Source organism: Sinohyriopsis cumingii, chromosome 9 (genome assembly GCF_028554795.1).
Source record: "Sinohyriopsis cumingii isolate HCF-2022 chromosome 9, ASM2855479v2, whole genome shotgun sequence".
NCBI classification, from domain to species: Eukaryota; Metazoa; Mollusca; class Bivalvia; order Unionida; family Unionidae; genus Sinohyriopsis; species Sinohyriopsis cumingii.
Genome location: NC_142969.1, coordinates 67,520,580 through 67,540,630, shown reverse-complemented (window position 1 = coordinate 67,540,630; position 20,051 = coordinate 67,520,580). Strand labels below are relative to the sequence as shown.

The 20,051-nt window shown below is 33.6% G+C and overlaps 1 protein-coding gene across 9 annotated transcripts in view; it reads left to right on the top strand.

The window, feature by feature from the left end:
- Positions 1–18,133, top strand: part of LOC149791957 (uncharacterized) — a 153,420-nt gene extending 135,287 nt beyond the window's left edge. For 7 of the 9 annotated variants that reach the window (XM_089970474.1, XM_089970472.1, XM_089970471.1 and 4 more), the window contains 9 exons: positions 1,669–1,814; positions 7,235–7,427; positions 8,259–8,411; positions 9,414–9,564; positions 10,445–10,566; positions 14,201–14,382; positions 14,771–14,855; positions 15,284–15,395; positions 17,790–18,133. In XM_089970474.1, the coding sequence (XP_089826600.1) occupies positions 1,669–1,814; positions 7,235–7,427; positions 8,259–8,411; positions 9,414–9,564; positions 10,445–10,566; positions 14,201–14,382; positions 14,771–14,855; positions 15,284–15,395; positions 17,790–17,947 (1,302 nt within the window). In that variant the 3' untranslated portion in view covers positions 17,948–18,133. Of the gene's footprint in view, positions 1–1,668; positions 1,815–7,234; positions 7,428–8,258; positions 8,412–9,413; positions 9,565–10,444; positions 10,574–14,200; positions 14,383–14,770; positions 14,856–15,283; positions 15,396–17,789 lie in introns of those variants that run through there. The other 2 variants (XR_016423457.1, XM_089970478.1) reach the window with 2 other exon arrangements.
- Positions 18,134–20,051: the final 1,918 nt, after the last annotated feature.

Here is a 20,051-nt window from a genome sequence, read left to right as displayed (position 1 = left end):
GACATATGTGTGAACCTTTGTGTATAATTGTATGTTAAGCTATAGTCCGATAAATCAACACCCAAAATCTGTTATGATACTGATGAACGATACCCGAAAATCAGTCTCATCACGGGTGAAGGGCTGGGTGCATTATATCGGTCAAACTAGTCTATGAAAATGTGGTTTAGATTTTTAAAAAATAAATTTGTGACTTTGGAGATATAATTCTATCAGACTAATATTTATTGCAATTTTGTCTCCCATGGATACAGTTGACATTGTTTCTTTTTGATAGACGGAAAGGCACCAATCAGTTTATTCCTTCCGTCAACTTGTCGCCGCTGAAATGACATTACAAGACGCTTCATATTTTGAACAAAATAATAAAGAGCTATACAAATTAGCCAACAGTCAAAATGTGTTGGAAACATGAAATTCTTTTAAAATAATTGTCAATTTCGGTACATTATACTGATTTTATCGTATAGTATATACTAGGGAATATGACACGCAGTATATAATGTGTGACTTGTACATTGTCACAGATACTATAACATAGAGTACTGACTTTGACATGTAAATAATACCGACTAGGACATGTGAAATATTAACAATGACATGTTTTATAGCCTACTGACTATGACAGGTGGTAAAGAATACTTAATCTGGTATGTAACATATGATAATGAAATTTAGTATGTCATACTGACTTTAGTATATGTTACACTTATAGGATGCATACCATAAGGTACTGTAGTATATACCACTGCTATTTAGTGTATACGACATGATATAATACTATGACATGTTGGATATAACAGGGGAGATGACAGTTTGCATGCAATATCAGCAATGACATGTTGGATATAACACTGGCTATGAAATGCTGTATATTATATTGACAAAGACGTTTTGGATAAAATACAGTTATGGCATGTTGTATATAATATTGGACATGGCATATTTTCTATAATACTGGCTATGACACGCTGTATATAATACTAGCTATAGTATATTGTATATAATATTGGAGATGAAATGCAGTATGTAATACTATATATGATATGCTGTATATAATATCAACATTGACTTGTTGGATGTAATATTGGAAATTATATGTTGGATATAATACTGTTTATGACATGCTGTATATAGGTTTGGAAATGACATGTTATATATTATTTTTAATTCTGGCTATGGTATGATGTATATTATATAATAACCTTTCGTATAACATACTGTAATGATTTGTATATCAAAACAATTTGCACGCAGCTTAATCTAAACCAGTATTTCAATTAAATATATTTTAATTTTCATTAAAAATCATTCATGTTATAATATACTTGTGTTGAATGTGAGAAATATTTAAGAAACATGAACTTTATGTTCGCGCTATTTTGGAAGGAATCTTCTTGAAAACTACTACTTTATAGACCTTTTGTTTCCTGAAACCAATTAGAATTTTGAATGGATTTCAATACGAGTGGGATGTAATTGGTAAATTTGTTTTTATTTTAAAGGATGAAATTTAAGACTGAGTTTGTTCTATTTAATGGAGACTACGTACAAATATATTCACTGAAATATGTATTTACTCTTGACTCATCGAAACTGTGTTCGCAATGCTTCTGTTCGATTGATTTTTATGCTGCAAAAGTTTAAATCTGGATTGGATCCATACAGATATGTCCTTTTGACACTTGGGGTCAAGGATGCCGCAACCAATGTACCTGTATGCATGGCTTTGATTGTCACTTTGTCACCGGGATATGTAATTGTGGATATGCATACGGGGGTACCATGTGCGAGTTGCCCTGCCCAAAATGGAGGTAAGTACAATTTAGTCCTAGAACAATAGATTTATTGCATATTTCATATTTAATTAAAAAAGAATGTCATGAGACTCTCCGATACGGGGTTTGGTTTGAGTTCTTATTATATATGACGAAAATCGCGATATATGGGAAACGCGATATATGGGGAACAGAAGCAAAAATAGACCAAGCGGGTGTAATAAAATGATGTTTTTATTATATGCACATTTTTATCCGTTAACGTTAAATTGTCAGAATAGTTCAATATTTTACGATATTGAACATCTTCATATTACATTCACGTTCATAAAGGAATTCCTTTCCATCTTCATATTACATTCACGTTCATAAAGGAATTCCTTTCCATTGTAAACAAACAATTGAGGCAGACACCAGCAATTTTGATTTGTAAACAAATCGTGTACACTCGCGTAGTAGGCATTTTACGTTGTGGCTGTTTAAATTTGTTTCTGAATGACGTAAAGCAGTTGTTTCGTGGACTGCTAGATACCAGTTGCTTTGTCACATTCTGCATTAACTTTTTGATGCAATGTTTCGTATTTAGTCTAGCTATACAGTAGACGCAAAATTTGGAATACGGCATACATTCAGAATTTTTTGTTTCTTGTGAATTTCGTTAGTATAATTAAGCATTAGATAGAATTTTTAAAAAAATGAGCATATAATAAAAATGTTACTGCATTTGTATGGGAAAATATAAACCCAAGGTCGTGCAGGATTTACGTCCGAAAAAATATTCATTCTTTTTTTTCTATACAAATAAATATTAAAACCTCGATAATTCTATATTTCAAACATGTTTTATTAATATAAAAAATACTTCTGGTTTCCTTACTGCGGTTCATAACATGATATTTGCTCACTCTTCTCTGTCCATTCTCATTAGAACCTGACAGTATTTTCTCCTCAGAAAATACAGGTTGGAATCTTAGCCTGTTTATTGTATTTCAGATACTTTAAAATGATAAAAAATGAGAGAAAAAACTCAAGCAAATCATATTATTTATATTCGCATGCAAGTCGAGCACATCTTCAAACAACATACAGCCAAAAGGTCCGTTGCATGATGGAACAGTATCGATCAGTATACTGGTTGCCGTTGAATCAGAATTATAAGCGTGTATATACGGTATTAAACTCTGACGGTAGTGGTATTTCCTATATGGCTTGTTTAATGAGTAATACAGAATATTATTTTTGCGTGATTGTAAACCTGTTTTTGGTCTAAAACTTGCACCCAAACCTGTATTGCCGCCCAATAAGGCAACAACCTGGATAACCAGATAACTGAAATGTTGATTGATTGGAGTTACTTGTGAAATGATTACTAAAAACGGAACCTAAAGCAACATGTACCATTACTTGAGACAGTTTTATGTTGGGAATGTTGGAGACTTTCTAGTTATGCCAATGCTTGTAGCTATAGCATGATGATTGTAGTTATTGTCTGAGACTCAGACTTAAGATTTGTTTCGATAAACTATTCCTAGATTAAAGACAATAAGTCGATCCTTATAATGAAATTATCGAATTTTATAAAGCAGAAGACTATGGGACCTTCTGTCAAAAGTATGCATTAGATTTGTTGTCGGACATTTTATATTAAAAGTGCGCAACTATATACATTAAATACAGCCATCAATGTAGTAGTGGCAGAGCGTATGTTTTGCCTATTTAAGTCTCTTTCGATAACGATTTGTCGCAGCCTCACCCCCCCATTAAATTTTAGGCGATCAATATGTCACGTATAACTCATCGATGATTAGCATTAGTAATCCATGCATGTGACCTGTCTTAAGGGTAGAGTCTATGACGTACATTAGTGCCCACAGAACTGCCAAAAGGGTTAAACGGCAATTTACCACTAATGTGCGTGTTATGAATGAGGATGCATATGTTACTGTTCAGTACTGCCCAGGCAAATCACAAAAGTCCAGTCCGAGCTACATATGAATCATATCGGGGATCCATTATGGGTCCTGCCAAGGCAATGAAAAACAAAAATTGTGACAGTCGTTTTGAATGGGCAGTTTTATCAGCGATATCCAGCTAGTGACAACCTTTCACTGCCAAAAAATACTAACACCTGGATAAACGTTGGTGATATCAAATTCCTTGTCCACCTTACCAACGCCACACAGAATAATCTTGAAACGATTAATGTAAGTAACGTTGTTAATCTGTTTATTTATGATAAAGCCTTTTATCCGCTTACATAATCCATGTAGAGAATTATGGATATGACCAGATTGATTGTTTTCAAGTAAACGGAATGAATCAGAATATGTTATACACTACGCATGGATAAAGAATCTTGCTCGGCTGCTTAACCGACACAGCATGCGTACTCTTAGGAAATAGCCACATAAACATTACATGCATGTATTTAAGTCGAGAAAATTCTCACAAGTCATGAGTTTTACTGTGGTGGTATTGATTAAAAACTGCTGTGAACATTAATGCCATAGCCAAATAAAACATTGTCAAACTTACTATATTGTACAGATATTAGATGGCCATCATATACGCAGAGTTTGAATGACTGAACAATACATTTAGAAAGCTTTAGGACACACGGTACTAATTATACGAAAGAACTGTGAACCAGTCTAGAAATGGGTGAACAAATAATAGAGTAATTACGGGTTTGGTGGTCCATAATTGGTTAATAATTAAAATTAAAATTTTAATAAAAGTATCTTTTGAGAGCTTATCCTATACGTAATTTAAAAAAAATATAGACATATTTCTACTGATGCAATTTTAGTATTTTTACAGGCTTGACTCAGGAGTACTCAATAATGAAAGTAGCACCTGATTCATTTCGTGCAGAATCAATAAGATGTGTTTCATGCACATGTAAATAAACAAAATGCCACGGCTCATATGGTGTTCTCCACACATAAGGTTGCACCAAGGTTAGATGTGCATAAAGAATTATAGGTCTCGTCATCAGCACCCAGAAATTTTAAGTTATTGAATTTTGAATATGATAGTGTCTCCATATGTTTACCTTTCGAGTTGAATTACTACCGTGAGTCCTATACAACAGAAGAATGTTTTGAAAAAACCTGAATTTTGTATATCTTGGACCACTTCTAATACAATGTAACAACTTGGTTATTGGCGTAGTTCTTTTGAGCAATTTGTAGCAGCACATATTACCAAATTCCAATTAAATCATTGGAATGTATGCTAGAAAACATCACTTTGTTTACATGATGGATTGATGTAAGTTTCTTATCAATATTCATGAAAATCAACGAAGGAAAGAAATATAGGTATTTGGGAAGAGTGTACAGGACACGTGCTCTTTCTCTCAAGAAAAACGTACTTTAGGAAAATGTATGCAGTATTTTTATGCATTTGCGAAGCCCAAGTCACATCCAGAAAAATGCGACTGTAATATTCGATAGTGTTTGTCGAGCAAACTAACCTAGCGGTGTTGTAGTGCAGATTCAGTAAGATGTGTTTCATGCACATGTAAATAAACAAAATGCCACGGCTCATATGGTGTTCTCCACACATAAGCTTGCACCAAGGTTAGATGTGCATGCAGAATTATAGGTCTCATCATCAGCACCCATACATTTTAAGTTATTTAATTTTGAATATGATAGTGTTTCCATATGTTTACCATTGCAGTTGAATTAGTACCATGAGTTCCTTAGCAATAATGAACACACAGTACAAGTAGCTGGAAAAAAACTTCTAGCAGTTGGATGTGATGGATAAAATGGGGCAACCAGTCCTTTATCGTGCACTAAACATAGTTGACTTGTTTCTGAAATCTACTGAAGTTCTGGAAAAAACGGATTTCAACAGCAATTCTTTTCTTTTTTACCAGCAGTCATAATCTTGATGGATGATAACATTCATCAGTTTTCTGCAGCCACTAACTTTTTGAGAAATTGAAATCGGGGTTGTGTACATATTTCCTTGCCAAGCGAGATGGTTCTCGTGCACCTCAAGCCATCTCAGTTTGTAAGTTCCATCCTATTGGGAAGGATAACATACCGGAGTGGATTACAATGCTGAATATGATCGTCACTATTACTAGCAATGCCGATTCGTCCAGGGAAAAATTTAACTATATATATATATATGTGTGTGTGTGTGTGTGTGTGTGTGTGTGTGTCTGTGTATGTGTATCTATGTATATGTATGCATATGTTTATATATATGCATGTATATATCCAGTGTGTGTATGTCTGTGTGTGTATGTTTTTCATTAAATTAAATTCAATTATGATGAAATTGTATCATAATCACACTAGAAGGACTAGTATTTTTATGACAATATCATTTGGCCATGGTAAAATGGAATGCAGACTTGTTTGAATGAAACGACTCAAATTTATTCATGTATTCCTCATCTTGGAAAGGGAAATAAAAAGTTAAAGATGACAAGATCAAAATTAAATATGTATTACGAGTTTTTATGCAAAGTTTGAAAAGTAAGGAATATTAAGTACATATCGAGAACCTGACTTCCTATCATCATAAAAAACATTATAATAATGATAGACGATATGTTTTAATGTATTATAATAAAGAAAGAAGCAAAATGGAAATTACAAGTGAATCTCGTTTAAACGGCAATGTTTCGCTCATGATACATCTTTAGAAAGTACATTGGGTGACCCTCGGGAACGAAAGTTCAGCTAATTATCGAAATCGGCAGAGTATCAGGCGATAATTAAAATTTAAAGGAAAGAACACCAGTTCATGCATATTTAAAAGTATATTTAACAAACGACGTTATCGAGTGTGTACAGATATTAAGATATGCATATATATGCAATTAGATCAAAGATGTTATATAAATCACAAATCATAACAGCGCACACTTGCTGTAATGCTTATGTAATCTCAGTAAAACAATTAAAAATACAAGGTTTGAGAGACGGACAGTTATGCGCCGCCGCCAAACAACAAGCGGCAAACTAACGATAGTCTACTATATATATATATATATATATATATATATATATATATATATCCTGGCATGCAAAGACATTGACCACTGATAGTGTGTATATATATATATATATATATATATATATATAATGTCTGACTTTATGCATATAAAGTATTCTCGTTCTCTTGGTGAGGTGCAAAATTAAAGTTAATTTCAAATTAAAATTTTCAAAAGTCTGAAATTATTTTAATATTTTTATACAGCAGTATTAACGATGTATTAATGGTACTCTATATAATTTGGGATTTTCCTACGGGTTATCATTACTTCTTGTTATGTCTGCATCATATCCAATATTATATTAATGATTTGCTTAGAAAAAAATGTATCGTCAGAGAGACAGTTGTTTAAATCATATAAGATAACGTCTACTGGAAGATTACTGGTGTTATAAATAAATTCTGTTTTTTTTTTCTCTCTCTCTCTCCCTCAGCTTTGGAAACTTGTGCTCTCGGGTTTGTCCATGTGTACAGGATCACGCTACTTCATGCGATGCCTTCAGTGGTCAATGTCTTTGCATGCCAGGATATCAAGGAGTCAACTGCGAAAACAATTGTACCTCTGGGTACTATGGACAAAACTGCACATCCCTTTGTAGATGTCTGAATGGAGCCACATGTAACCCCGTAAGTATTGTCACCTAGCAACTAAAATTATGTCTAATTCATTTCAGGCAATTCTGTCTCTAGGACATTAATTAGTTATGTATCCTGCCTTGATTCACCCATTCCCTAGTTTCCCGTGCTTCTACCTAGATGTTCTAAAAGCGGGTACAAATTTCAGCTGCTGTGCATCATTTTTATTTCTCGTAATTCTGCAATAGATGATGTGCTTTAAATTCTCAAAGTTGGTCATCAGGATCAGATCTTCTTACATCATTCGAGTTCGTCCACCGGTGTCCATTTTCTTATATTCTCAGAGTTGGTCTAATGGTTTTGTCCATCGCTTTGTTGGTTTAGGTTTACATAAATACTCCTCGTTGGTTTACTGTTTTCGATTCCATTACATCTTTATTTGATCTACAGGTTTTGATCTTTCAGCTGTATTCATGGGTTTTAGAAATCTAGGTCATGGAGATAAAGTTCGCAATTTATTAATTTTAGAATGTGGGTAAAACTGTATATACTGTTTGCAGTCTATTACCATTTTAATTTTAGAGGGGACTAAATTTCTCACCATCAGTCAAAGACATTTTGAACTAAGTTAACCTCAATTTATGAGTTATACAAATACAATATTAACACTAGCACTAAGCACTATATACAAGTTTACAGTTTTGTATATACCTAGGAATCCTTCAAAAAGCAGCAAGATATTGTATAATAATTTGAAAACATTCAACTGGAATTTTCAAGTGCACTGTATGACGTACTGTAGGAAAGTATGTTGCTTGAACTCAAGTACTGAAAGTAAAAAATTAGCTGTACTAATTAATTATGTTTTCTTTTCTATCACAGATTGATGGGTCGTGTCAATGTCTCCCAGGTTTCTATGGACAACAATGTGAAAATCCTTGTCCGGACGGTTTCTATGGCAAAAATTGTACGCAAAGATGTGCCACGTGTAATAATGGTGTATGCAATAAAGTGGATGGTACATGTATTTGCCAGGCAAGCAAAGGGTTCTTTATGTCGATGCAACATTGTAAATGTCTGGTTCATGTCTGAAATAATAATTTTAAATTGTGACAATGTTTCATATGCCCATTGTTCAGTTTTAAATATTTACACATTTAATCATATCGTACTTCATAGTTGAAGCAATTGCCACTATTTTGCATTTGTTTGGTTTGCTGTTTTACGACATATCAACATACGGTATTTAGTGCATGGCAAATCTGAGCAAAATGTCTTGCCCAAAGTCACACCATGTTTGGGGTACAGTCCTGATCCAATATTAGGATTCTAACCGTTGTCCACTGACAATCTTGCCAGCTCGTGTCCTCCATTAGTCTGCTTAATTAGAGCATGCACGTTTTTAAACACTTTTGTGTATTCAGGAAATTATATGTATAATTTACAGGTAACACAGTGGCTCAGTGGTTAGCGTGCTATACAGGAGATCAGGTTGCCTTAAGGAATGTACTTTACCAGAATTGCGTCAGCACTAAATTACGTATTGGCGTTGCTCTGCCGCAAACACCAAACTAGGTTCATATTTCAATTGAGTTGCATTATTTCTTATATCATATTAATGCATTAATTAAACATTGACTGTTGTAATGCATATTTCTTATGTTTAAAGTAAAAAGTAGGAATATTGATAAAGGTGTTGACTTTCAGGTGTTTGATCTTGTTAGATATGAAACAGTCTGACAACTAATAAGAATCTAACCAAAAACTAAATATCCATTTTATGGGTCTTGTTTAATGAGAGTTATCCGTAAGTTATATTTTTTGTAATCGTATACATCACTGGGTAGTCAGGTTGACATTAAGTTTATCAAAACCATGAAACAGTACGTGTACATAAATGAATCTGTTAATTTGAAAGCTGTTCTATATGATTCTTTAGATTTCTTTGGTATGATCTAATTTTCAGAGATATCATAGTATATCCTTTTAACAATGCAAGCTGTGTGTGTGCAATTAAAGATGTCTTTTTTCTGTTAGAGGGGACCCAATTGCCAGTGTCCAACTGGTTTTTCCGGTAATAAGTGCCAACACATATGCGATTGCGTACATGGTAAATGTTTAGACACAATAAGATGTTCCATTTGCGATAGTGGCTGGACAGGAGTACGCTGTGACCAGCCCTGTGTTGGTAATATATACTCTTATATATGACAGACCTTTGATAATCCCTGTTTGCATTACTATGCCAATTTTTACTCTTTTGTGCCTCATTTTCCAATTGCAGAGGCATCTAATTAAAGTATTTCAGCCAAATTATAAAGAATTCAAAAAGCAATTGAATCGTTTGGCATTAAAATTATTAAACGTATCGATCCCATTAAAGTGAAATAAATGATCTGTTATAAAACAATGAATTAAGACACTTTGACTCTATCAAACTTTTTAAGGAAATTATCTTATGATACTGACACGTTTTGTTTCATGTTAGCTATTTGTCTCACCTTCCTGTAGCCAAAATATTGTATTAATGTCCTATTATGTATGTTGCTTTTCTTTTAAAAATTCAGGTACCAGTCGTTATTGTTTTTATATTCTTACTGGTCAAGTATTTGTGTCATTTTGAATTGTTAAGAGTGGGAGAAGCCTAAATAAAATGTCTGGTTTAGTATGACTGAATTAGATGACTTCTGAAATTAAAGTAACTTTGTTGTCTCATCTTGTTTATCATATTTACTTTATTTGAACAAAACTACATCATCTATCGATACTGACACTGACTCTTTCATGTTAAATATTTGTATCACCTTCCTGAATATAGCTGTAGTCAAATAGTTATATTCCAGTATGTATGCCATTTCTTCTTAAATCAAAGTAGTGGTCAATTTGTTCTCATAATCTTGCTGGCAAAATAATTGTTTCATTTCATTTTGAATTGTTACGAGTGAGAGATGCGCAAATAAAATGTGTCTGGTTAGTATGACTCAATGATCTGACTTATATATGTTTTCTCATAATTCCATAGGATTTAAAAGTAAAGTAACTTTGTTGTCTCGTCCTATTCACCATAGGTTTCTACGGAGCAGGCTGTAAGACTAGTTGCAACTGTTCCAATGGAATTTGTGACCCCATAACTGGATATTGTAAATGCTATTCTGGGTATTATGGATCTGCCTGTGAATACATGTGTAATGTAAGTGGTATGTCTAATTTGCATTTTTGGTTCCATGGTTTTTTGGCTTGCATTCTGAATTGATGCAATCATCGTTGACAGTATGTGTACATATATGTATGCATGTATGTATGTATGTATGTATGTATATATAATGTCTGTCTGACTTTCTGTCTGTCTGTCTCTTTTTATGTTTTGTCTGTGTGTATGTGTGTATGTGTGTGTTTATGTATGTGTGTGTCTACATGTGTGCATGTGTGCATATCTGTATGAGTGTGTCTGTATGTCTGTCTGTATGTCTGTATGTATGTATGTATGTATGCATGTAGGTAGGTATATGTGCTTGTATGTGTGTATGTATGTGTGTACGTATGTATGTATGTGTGTATTCATGTATGTATGTATGTATGTATGTGTATGTATGTATGTGTGTGTGTCTATATATGTATGTCTGTTTATATGTATGTCTATATATATCTATATATATATATATATATATATATATATATATATATCTGATCGAAGAGTGAAAATTATAAGTATGTTGGAGCAGCATGTTCGGTTAGTAAGTGAATGTATGTATGTATGTATGTATGCATGTATGTATGTATGTATGTACGTATGTATGTGTCTGATCGAAGAGTGAATTATAAGAATGCTTGAGCAGCATGATCGGTTAGTAAGTGAATGTATGTATGTATGTATGTATGCATGTATGTATGTATGTATGTACGTATGTATGTGTCTGATCGAAGAGTGAATTATAAGAATGCTTGAGCAGCATGATCGGTTAGTAAGTGAATGTATGTATGTATGTATGTATGCATGTATGTATGTATGTATGTACGTATGTATGTGTCTGATCGAAGAGTGAATTATAAGAATGCTTGAGCAGCATGATCGGTTAGTAAGTGAATGTATGTATGTATGTATGTATGCATGTATGTATGTATGTATGTACGTATGTATGTGTCTGATCGAAGAGTGAATTATAAGAATGCTTGAGCAGCATGATCGGTTAGTAAGTGAATGTATGTATGTATGTATGTATGCATGTATGTATGTATGTATGTACGTATGTATGTGTCTGATCGAAGAGTGAATTATAAGAATGCTTGAGCAGCATGATCGGTTAGTAAGTGAATGTATGTATGTATATATGTATGCATGTATGTATGTATGTATGTATGTACGTATGTATGTGTCTGATCGAAGAGTGAATTATAAGAATGCTTGAGCAGCATGATCGGTTAGTAAGAGAATGTATGTATGTATGTATGTATGTATGCATGTATGTATGTATGTATGTACGTATGTATGTCTGATCGAAGAGTGAATTATAAGAATGCTTGAGCAGCATGATCGGTTAGTAAGAGAATGTATGTATGCATGTATGTATGTATGTATGTACGTATGTATGTGTCTGATCGAAGAGTGAATTATAAGAATGCTTGAGCAGCATGATCGGTTAGTAAGTGAATGTATGTATGTATATATGTATGCATGTATGTATGTATGTATGTACGTATGTATGTGTCTGATCGAAGAGTGAATTATAAGAATGCTTGAGCAGCATGATCGGTTAGTAAGAGAATGTATGTATGTATGTATGTATGTATGCATGTATGTATGTATGTATGTACGTATGTATGTCTGATCGAAGAGTGAATTATAAGAATGCTTGAGCAGCATGATCGGTTAGTAAGAGAATGTATGTATGTATGTATGTATGTATGCATGTATGTATGTATGTATGTACGTATGTATGTCTGATCGAAGAGTGAATTATAAGAATGCTTGAGCAGCATGATCGGTTAGTAAGAGAATGTATGTATGTATGTATGTATGTATGCATGTATGTATGTATGTATGTACGTATGTATGTGTCTGATCGAAGAGTGAATTATAAGAATGCTTGAGCAGCATGATCGGTTAGTAAGTGAATGTATGTATGTATGTATGTATGCATGTATGTATGTATGTATGTACGTATGTATGTGTCTGATCGAAGAGTGAATTATAAGAATGCTTGAGCAGCATGATCGGTTAGTAAGTGAATGTATGTATGTATGTATGTATGCATGTATGTATGTATGTATGTACGTATGTATGTGTCTGATCGAAGAGTTAATTATAAGAATGCTTGAGCAGCATGATCGGTTAGTAAGTGAATGTATGTATGTATGTATGTATGCATGTATGTATGTATGTATGTACGTATGTATGTGTCTGATCGAAGAGTGAATTATAAGAATGCTTGAGCAGCATGATCGGTTAGTAAGAGAACGTAATTATATTGATAGAAGCTCTTAAGAAGTCGCAGTGACGTCATCTCAGTTTTCAGTCAATTCTCGCGATAACCGATCGCGTAATCTGGTACTAAATTAAGTGACAGTAAATGTAAATATACCTTATATTATAATGCTTTATAGGGTAAATGCTTGTTTGCAAAATGTGCAATTCTAAATAACTTTTAATCTTGCGAACGTGGGAAAAATGAAAGAAAAAGTACGAAAGATATCTAAATTACCAAAACATAAAAAAGAAGAGGTTAGAAGATGCCATCACTTTGAATGATGACATCATGTTTCATATACATAGAGGATCTCAAATGGGTTATTATCAAAAATTATTTAATATTGAATTATGAAACGGGATGAATAAGGTCCAGCTTTTTGGAGCCTTGTTTATCAGTTTTTATTTAAATTTAAATAGGAGTGAAATAAATAATTTCATTAATTTCGACTCGGACGCATCACCTTGTATTTGTTATGCGTAAATAATAAAATAATTATTGAACTCAAAATGTATATGCAACTTAGATATGGTGCTACTTAGAAAAGGTTTTAACAGCGAGAGTGTCACTCATTTTCACGTCTAAGCATTCAAATTGTTATATATGTGATGTGATGATTAAAATCATAGATATTCCAAATTTACAGAAATGTATTTGTAACCGGATATATGCATTATTCAATTTGGAATCAGTATATTATAGTACATATAGACAAACTTGGAATTGTGTCACATGATAAAAGCTATTTTACGGCGCAAAAGTGCTGTGCTTAGCTAACATTCTTTCAGTAGGGGTGCAGTTTAACTCCACATTCTTCTGTGAACAGAGGTGAGCTTATTTATTTAAGTTAACATTTAAACTGCTCTTGTATATAGGTTAGAATCCATGTTACAGGTATATACCTAGCTGTTTTCACATGTAGACTATCAATGGACCTTTTGTATTTGCTGTTGTTGCTCTTCTTGTTAAGGAGTTAACGCCATTTTTAGCGCATGATAATCTATACATGGCGCAACAATCCCATATGGGAATACATAGACCATTTTTAGACAGACGAGACTTTGTGTCCCAGTTTCCATTAGGAAACCGATTCGACAAATTCGCCGCCAACATATGTTGTTAGTAACAGTAAAAACAAAGTTCCAGTAGGTGGGGGTAATGAACTTTATCCATCGATTGCAGCTAATCTGTAAAGGGAATACTGCGCGGGGATTTGATGTGCTTATTTGTACCAATCAGACTCACATAAAATGTTTATGTTAACATGTTATATTATAAAAAATATATTAAACTGCACACACTGTAGATAAAGTGTACGATAATGTGATACTTACGTTTAATCTAATGTTATGTATACAGGGATCTCTTGGTTTTTGGGGTCCACAATGTGCCCTGACATGTCCTCCCTGTGGTATTTTTGCAAAGCCCGGATGTGACGCTGTAAGTGGTCTTTGTGTGTGCAAGACAGGATTCGCAGGTCCGATGTGTGACAAACCCTGCCCCTCCGGGACGTATGGTGATAACTGTAACAAGACATGCAAGTAAGAATCGATTCTAAAGAATTAAATAAAGATTGAGTCCTTGGAATAAACTGTACCGTAAGAGAAAGCGACAATGCAAGTTTCCAAGGAAGTGTGTGCATTATTCTTTTATGAACAACATTGATCTATTTTAATTCAGATAATTATTCAGTACACAGGTGCAAGCATATCATGTGTATATAGTCGAGTTTAAACTATAACTTGATGACGTATTTTACTTAGAATGGCGAACAAATGTATTATCTCAAACATCCTTAATATTCGTCCTAATTACAGCAATATGAATAATTGCTAAATAATCTACTTTCAATATATTGATTGCTTTCAGATCGTGAAGTTTTATTTTCTATTTGATAATGTTTCTGATTAATTTTTTTTTAAATTTCAGTTGTCAAAATGGTGCATATTGCGACAGTGTGCTGGGCACATGCACCTGTAAGGCCGGGTTCATGGGAAATGATTGCTCAATAGTTGTACGTATATATGAATCTTATATTGCATTCTATATATATTTCAACACCCAACACTATGTGTTATAAATATATTCCAACACCCAACATTTTAAGTGTTATAAATATATTCCAACACCCAACTCGGTATGTGTTATAAATATCTTTCAACCCCCAACACTGTATGTGTTATAAATATACTCACACTAGAGAAAGTATTATGCAGATTATCATTTGTTTTCATCAAAGATAAAGTTATCACGATGGGAATCCTGTGGTGTACAAGATAAAATAATTACACTGTCGATGAATGAATGTTTTGAGGCTAAGTAAATTAAATTATTAAGATTCATCTACAAGGAAACTGTAAGGAAAATGAACCTCGAATGTACACTTTATCCGATTTTTCTGGTTAAATAATGTACATGAATGTTAATTTTCATGCAATACAGTGTCCGCGTGACAGATGGGGCCCAAACTGTACGTACACGTGTGATTGCGGAACTCAGGGAGAATCGTGTACCATAGAAGGGATTTGTGTGTGTAAACCTGGGTTTACAGGAGGTAATATGTGTATTCGTGTATAGCTTTGTATAGATAGACGGACGCATATGTGTATCCATAGTTAATATAGATGATATGCCTGTCTCCGAGCAATAATCTGAGTGTCTCCCACAATATAATATACTGTTGGTTACCTAGCCACATTGGTATTAAAGGTAACGAAAAAGCAGATCACGCTGCTAAAATGGCCCTTTCTCAAGAACCAACTGATTTTAAAATACCATATACTGATTTGAAAACTTGTATCAGAAAGTTCTTACGTCAGAAGTGGCAGGCATCATGGAATGATGCTGTAAATAACAAACTTCACGCAATCAAACCAACTCTAGGAGAATGGACTCCTTCCTACAGAACCATTCGTAGGGAGGAGGTAGTCATTGCAAGAATCCGAATTGGTCATACTTATATCACCCACACCCACATACTAAAAGGTGAAGACCCACCAGAGTACGTTTCTTGCAATGAACCATTCACTGTCAAGCACTTTATGATAGAGTGCTTTGACCTACAACCTACACGCGATCGTTATTACATTGTGCATGACATGAAAGAACTTTTTGATAATATAAACATCATTCGTATTATAGAGTTCATGAAAGCTGTAAATATTTACTCTAGACTCTGACTTTTATGCTATCACCTTGTGCAGTTTTATGCAATATATATACCGTCCCATTTTAATACCTATTCATCTTTTTTACATCTCCCGTTGATCGGGAAGCTTTATTTTGCACCGTTACCATCTTACCGTTTTTAATTTCAACCATTTCATCTTTTATATCGCTGGTCGATATAGGACCTTTTATAAGTTTTAAAAGATTATACAAATAACACTTTGTTTGGCGCTAAATAGCCTAAAAGTGCTGATGCGCCGTTAAAAACAAACAATCAATCAATCAATCAATCAAACCGAGCAATAATGTTCTACTCTTGTCCGTGTAGCCATCATAACTGTGTAATGTGTTTAATATTCAACTGTTTTTTGTTGCGACCGGCCACAGCAACACAACACTGTTGGTTGTAAAAGTATATGGTAATATTATTAAACAAATTTTACAAGGTCGATAAACACTTGACCTATATTATAACTTAAACATGGTGGGACAATAAGCCAGTACCTGATGAGCACACCAGCATACAGCTGGTGTGTATATTTATATTTGTATTGTGTACTGGACCTATATCCGTGATTGAGAGTTGGGGATGCAGCCTACCTGATTATTCTCACATTTGTCTGTCATTTTGCAAGTTATAAATAAATTGTTTATTAATAACTAAATTCACTGTCTAACCTTATTTACTAACTTTATAGAATTTTCTCGAAGCCTGACCTTGTTTGCAAGTTAACGCATGTCTCCAGTAAATACTGTTGAATCATAGATCAGATCAGTTTTTATATGTGGTTAACAAAATCAATAATTTCCCTTTTTTAGGTTCGAACTGTGGAAATATTTGCTGTTTTGTTCAGATATAACCTCAGAGATGTCATTTTGTTAATATCATTGGAACTGCAAAGTGCTCATTGACATATTGGACCCACCCGCCCAACATTTTGGGATTATTGTGAATTCATGTAAAGACTTTCTGGATTATATCAGTGTTGTAAATCAAGACTGCTGATACATTACCCTGTTTCGTCACATTCATTATTAGAATTTATTTGGAATACTATATTTTTAACTTGAGATATAACCTTTATGATTATTTGGAATTTAATTGCTATATTGTAAGTTACTCTTAAATATTTTTTTGTTCTAACTTGGAGAGATAAATTAGTTGTTGATTTTACCATATACCATTCTAAAGGATGCACTACGTGTAGGAACAACAAGGTCGTAAATGAAGTATATAGTTCCACAGCACATTCTGCTTTCTTTTGAATATCCTATAAATCGGTGGAAACTTACCTCACAGTGGCTTTTCATCGGTAGACACTACACAGGCAAAAATGAGAAATGACCAGTGCAATTGACATACATCTTCTTTTGTATGCATTTGTGTTTGGGTGAATTTTTCTCGTATGTATAATGGTTGGTGACAATATTTTTAACAACTATATGCGATAATTCTTAATATGCCTTTAAACATAATTGTGTTTCAAACATTTTATTCAAAACACTTGATGGTGATATAAAAGTTGAATACAAGGAATTACCCTGGCCTTACCGGGAAAACAAATTGCAAAGAGTATTAGATTGCGAAAGATATTTTTTAGGAAAGATAGAGATCTTTATTGGATATACCAATTACATACTCTACAGCCGATAGGGATCAGCATCTTGGTCTAAGTATTTTAAAGGCACTTTAAATAAATAACTACTACTATAACTACTACTACTACTATAATGTTCATTTTCCTTACAAGAATTGTGTTTTACCTGTTAAATGTTACAGCGATGTGCCAGGAGAGCTGTGGCACGGGACTGTATGGATTTCAATGTTCAAGTATGTGTCAGTGTGCCCCAGGAACCAGCATATGTAGTCCAATAGATGGTTTCTGTGAATGTAACCAGGGATACACAGGGCAACATTGCGACCAGGCTATTGTATGACCGATCAGATGGATTGCACCTGAAATAGGAGCAGAGGTTTCCTGTGGTATTGAGATTGGATCCTAGTTTTAATAATAAATGTAAATGAATGAATAATTTTAGAAAAATACAAGTGAATTAACAGGATGTGAACATTCATTCTTTATCTTTAAAGGAACCCTACTGAATAAATTTGTTTTAAAAATATACGTTGCGTTTCCTTGTTTCAGTCATCCTCCTCGTCCAAACACTGAGCTTGACTACGTGAAATATGATCACGTGACAAATCTAAAGCGTGAAAGTCGTGAGTGAATGTTGATGTTATCACACTAACTGAAGTGATATACTGAATCATGAAGGTTTAACGTCTGTCCAAAGCTCAGAAAAAATATTCCAAGAATAATCCAAGAATTAAAAAAAGAAGTCCTAGTAATAAAATGTCCGCATGAAACTGAGTTAGAATCCCAATGAAATCCAAATGACTGTACTCAACGGGTAAAGCATACACTGTTAAGACTATCGCGTATGAGAAATGTACACAATGGAGAGGAACATTAACAAAGCAGCACTCTATTCCCTGAATTAGAGCATTATCATTAGAAGAAGACTTCTCAGAAAAGGCAAGGTACCTGACAATAAAAGACTCTGTGAAGCTCCTGTGTCCATTAAAAGTTTCATAGGGAAAAGATCGGCTGGATCACCCAAGTTAGATATTGAACACTTCGACGTGAATGGTTTATAATTCTCCATAATAAAATCAGACTGTTTTTTCTAGACCCAACACATGTATTGTTTTCAATACATGACCGTAATCTTGATCTCTTAGAAATAACAGCATTTGGAATAGATCTGTCTTGAATCGGATGCTTATTTTTCAATTTGTAGCAATCAGAAATAACGTGTCCTTTTTTCTTGCAATAAGTACACGTAGGAAGAGACAAGGTTTTTTTCTCAATATCATTAAAAGCTTGATTTTTAAAAGTTGTGCCCGATTGAGATTTAAAAGGGCTTGTGTTAGGCTGAAATACTTTTCTGCCAGAAGACTGCTGAGTGGAAGACTTGCCTACAAAATGAACTTTAGGAGGTAAGGAATACTCGTAAGCGGCACATGAAGTATTTTTCAAGGTTTCAACCTTTTTGCTCATCAAAGATAAGTAAATGATATCACTATGGATACAGTTCTTAAACAATTCAAGTAATACAGGTTGTTTGAGACTTGGTAATCTTTATTAACCTTTCTAAAAGAGCACCACATATCAAATTGTTATTTTTTCCCATGCAAATTCGACATAGCTCTGGTCAGTTGATTTTCTAGAATTCGTGAAACTTTGTCGATAAGCCTCATGGACTAGCTCATAAACCATCAAGATATAGTCCTTAACCACATCATTGTTAGCACTCTACTCTAGTGACAGTGAGTCGTAAATGTCACTAGCTTTACCATAAATAAATATTTTCATAATAGATTCCAGTGCTCTCTTTGCCACCTTTCAGCAATTTTTTTTTCAAAACGAAGCGAATACTGATCTACTTCTTTTTCCAGAGAAGTAGGTACTAGCTTAATATTTAAAACATCAAAAGTAGGGGAGTGTTTTCCCTTTGCCAGAAATTGTTTTAACCTGATCTGAAATTCCCTTTCTTCCTTTTGTCTTTGCATTTGCGTCTATCTCTCTTCTGTTTTTCTGATTGTAACTGCATACGTTCTTTCGCTTTCTCAAATTGGATTTGTCTTACCTCCCTTTTTATTTCCATTTGTAACATTTCTATCTGAAACTGAACCTGTCTTATCTCTACTTCCTTTGTAGCTATTCGTCCATTTTCAAACTTTTCAACCACTCCTAGGCACGATTCAAACAATTCTCTACTTTTGTTGATATTGTAAAACAAAAATTTATGTTGTTTTCCGAACAAAAATAACAAAAATGTAAAATAATACTTGAGATGTGAAACATTTTGAAAAGTAGTGGAATTCAAATTTCCAAAAACAACGTTTTCTGAAATATTTTAGCCAAAATTCAGATATCCCTCGGACGAACGCTCAATTGTCTTTGTTACATATTTAGGCTCTTACAAAAGTAAAAAGTAAAGATTTAAAATTAAACATATAGTGCATTTTCTTAGAAAA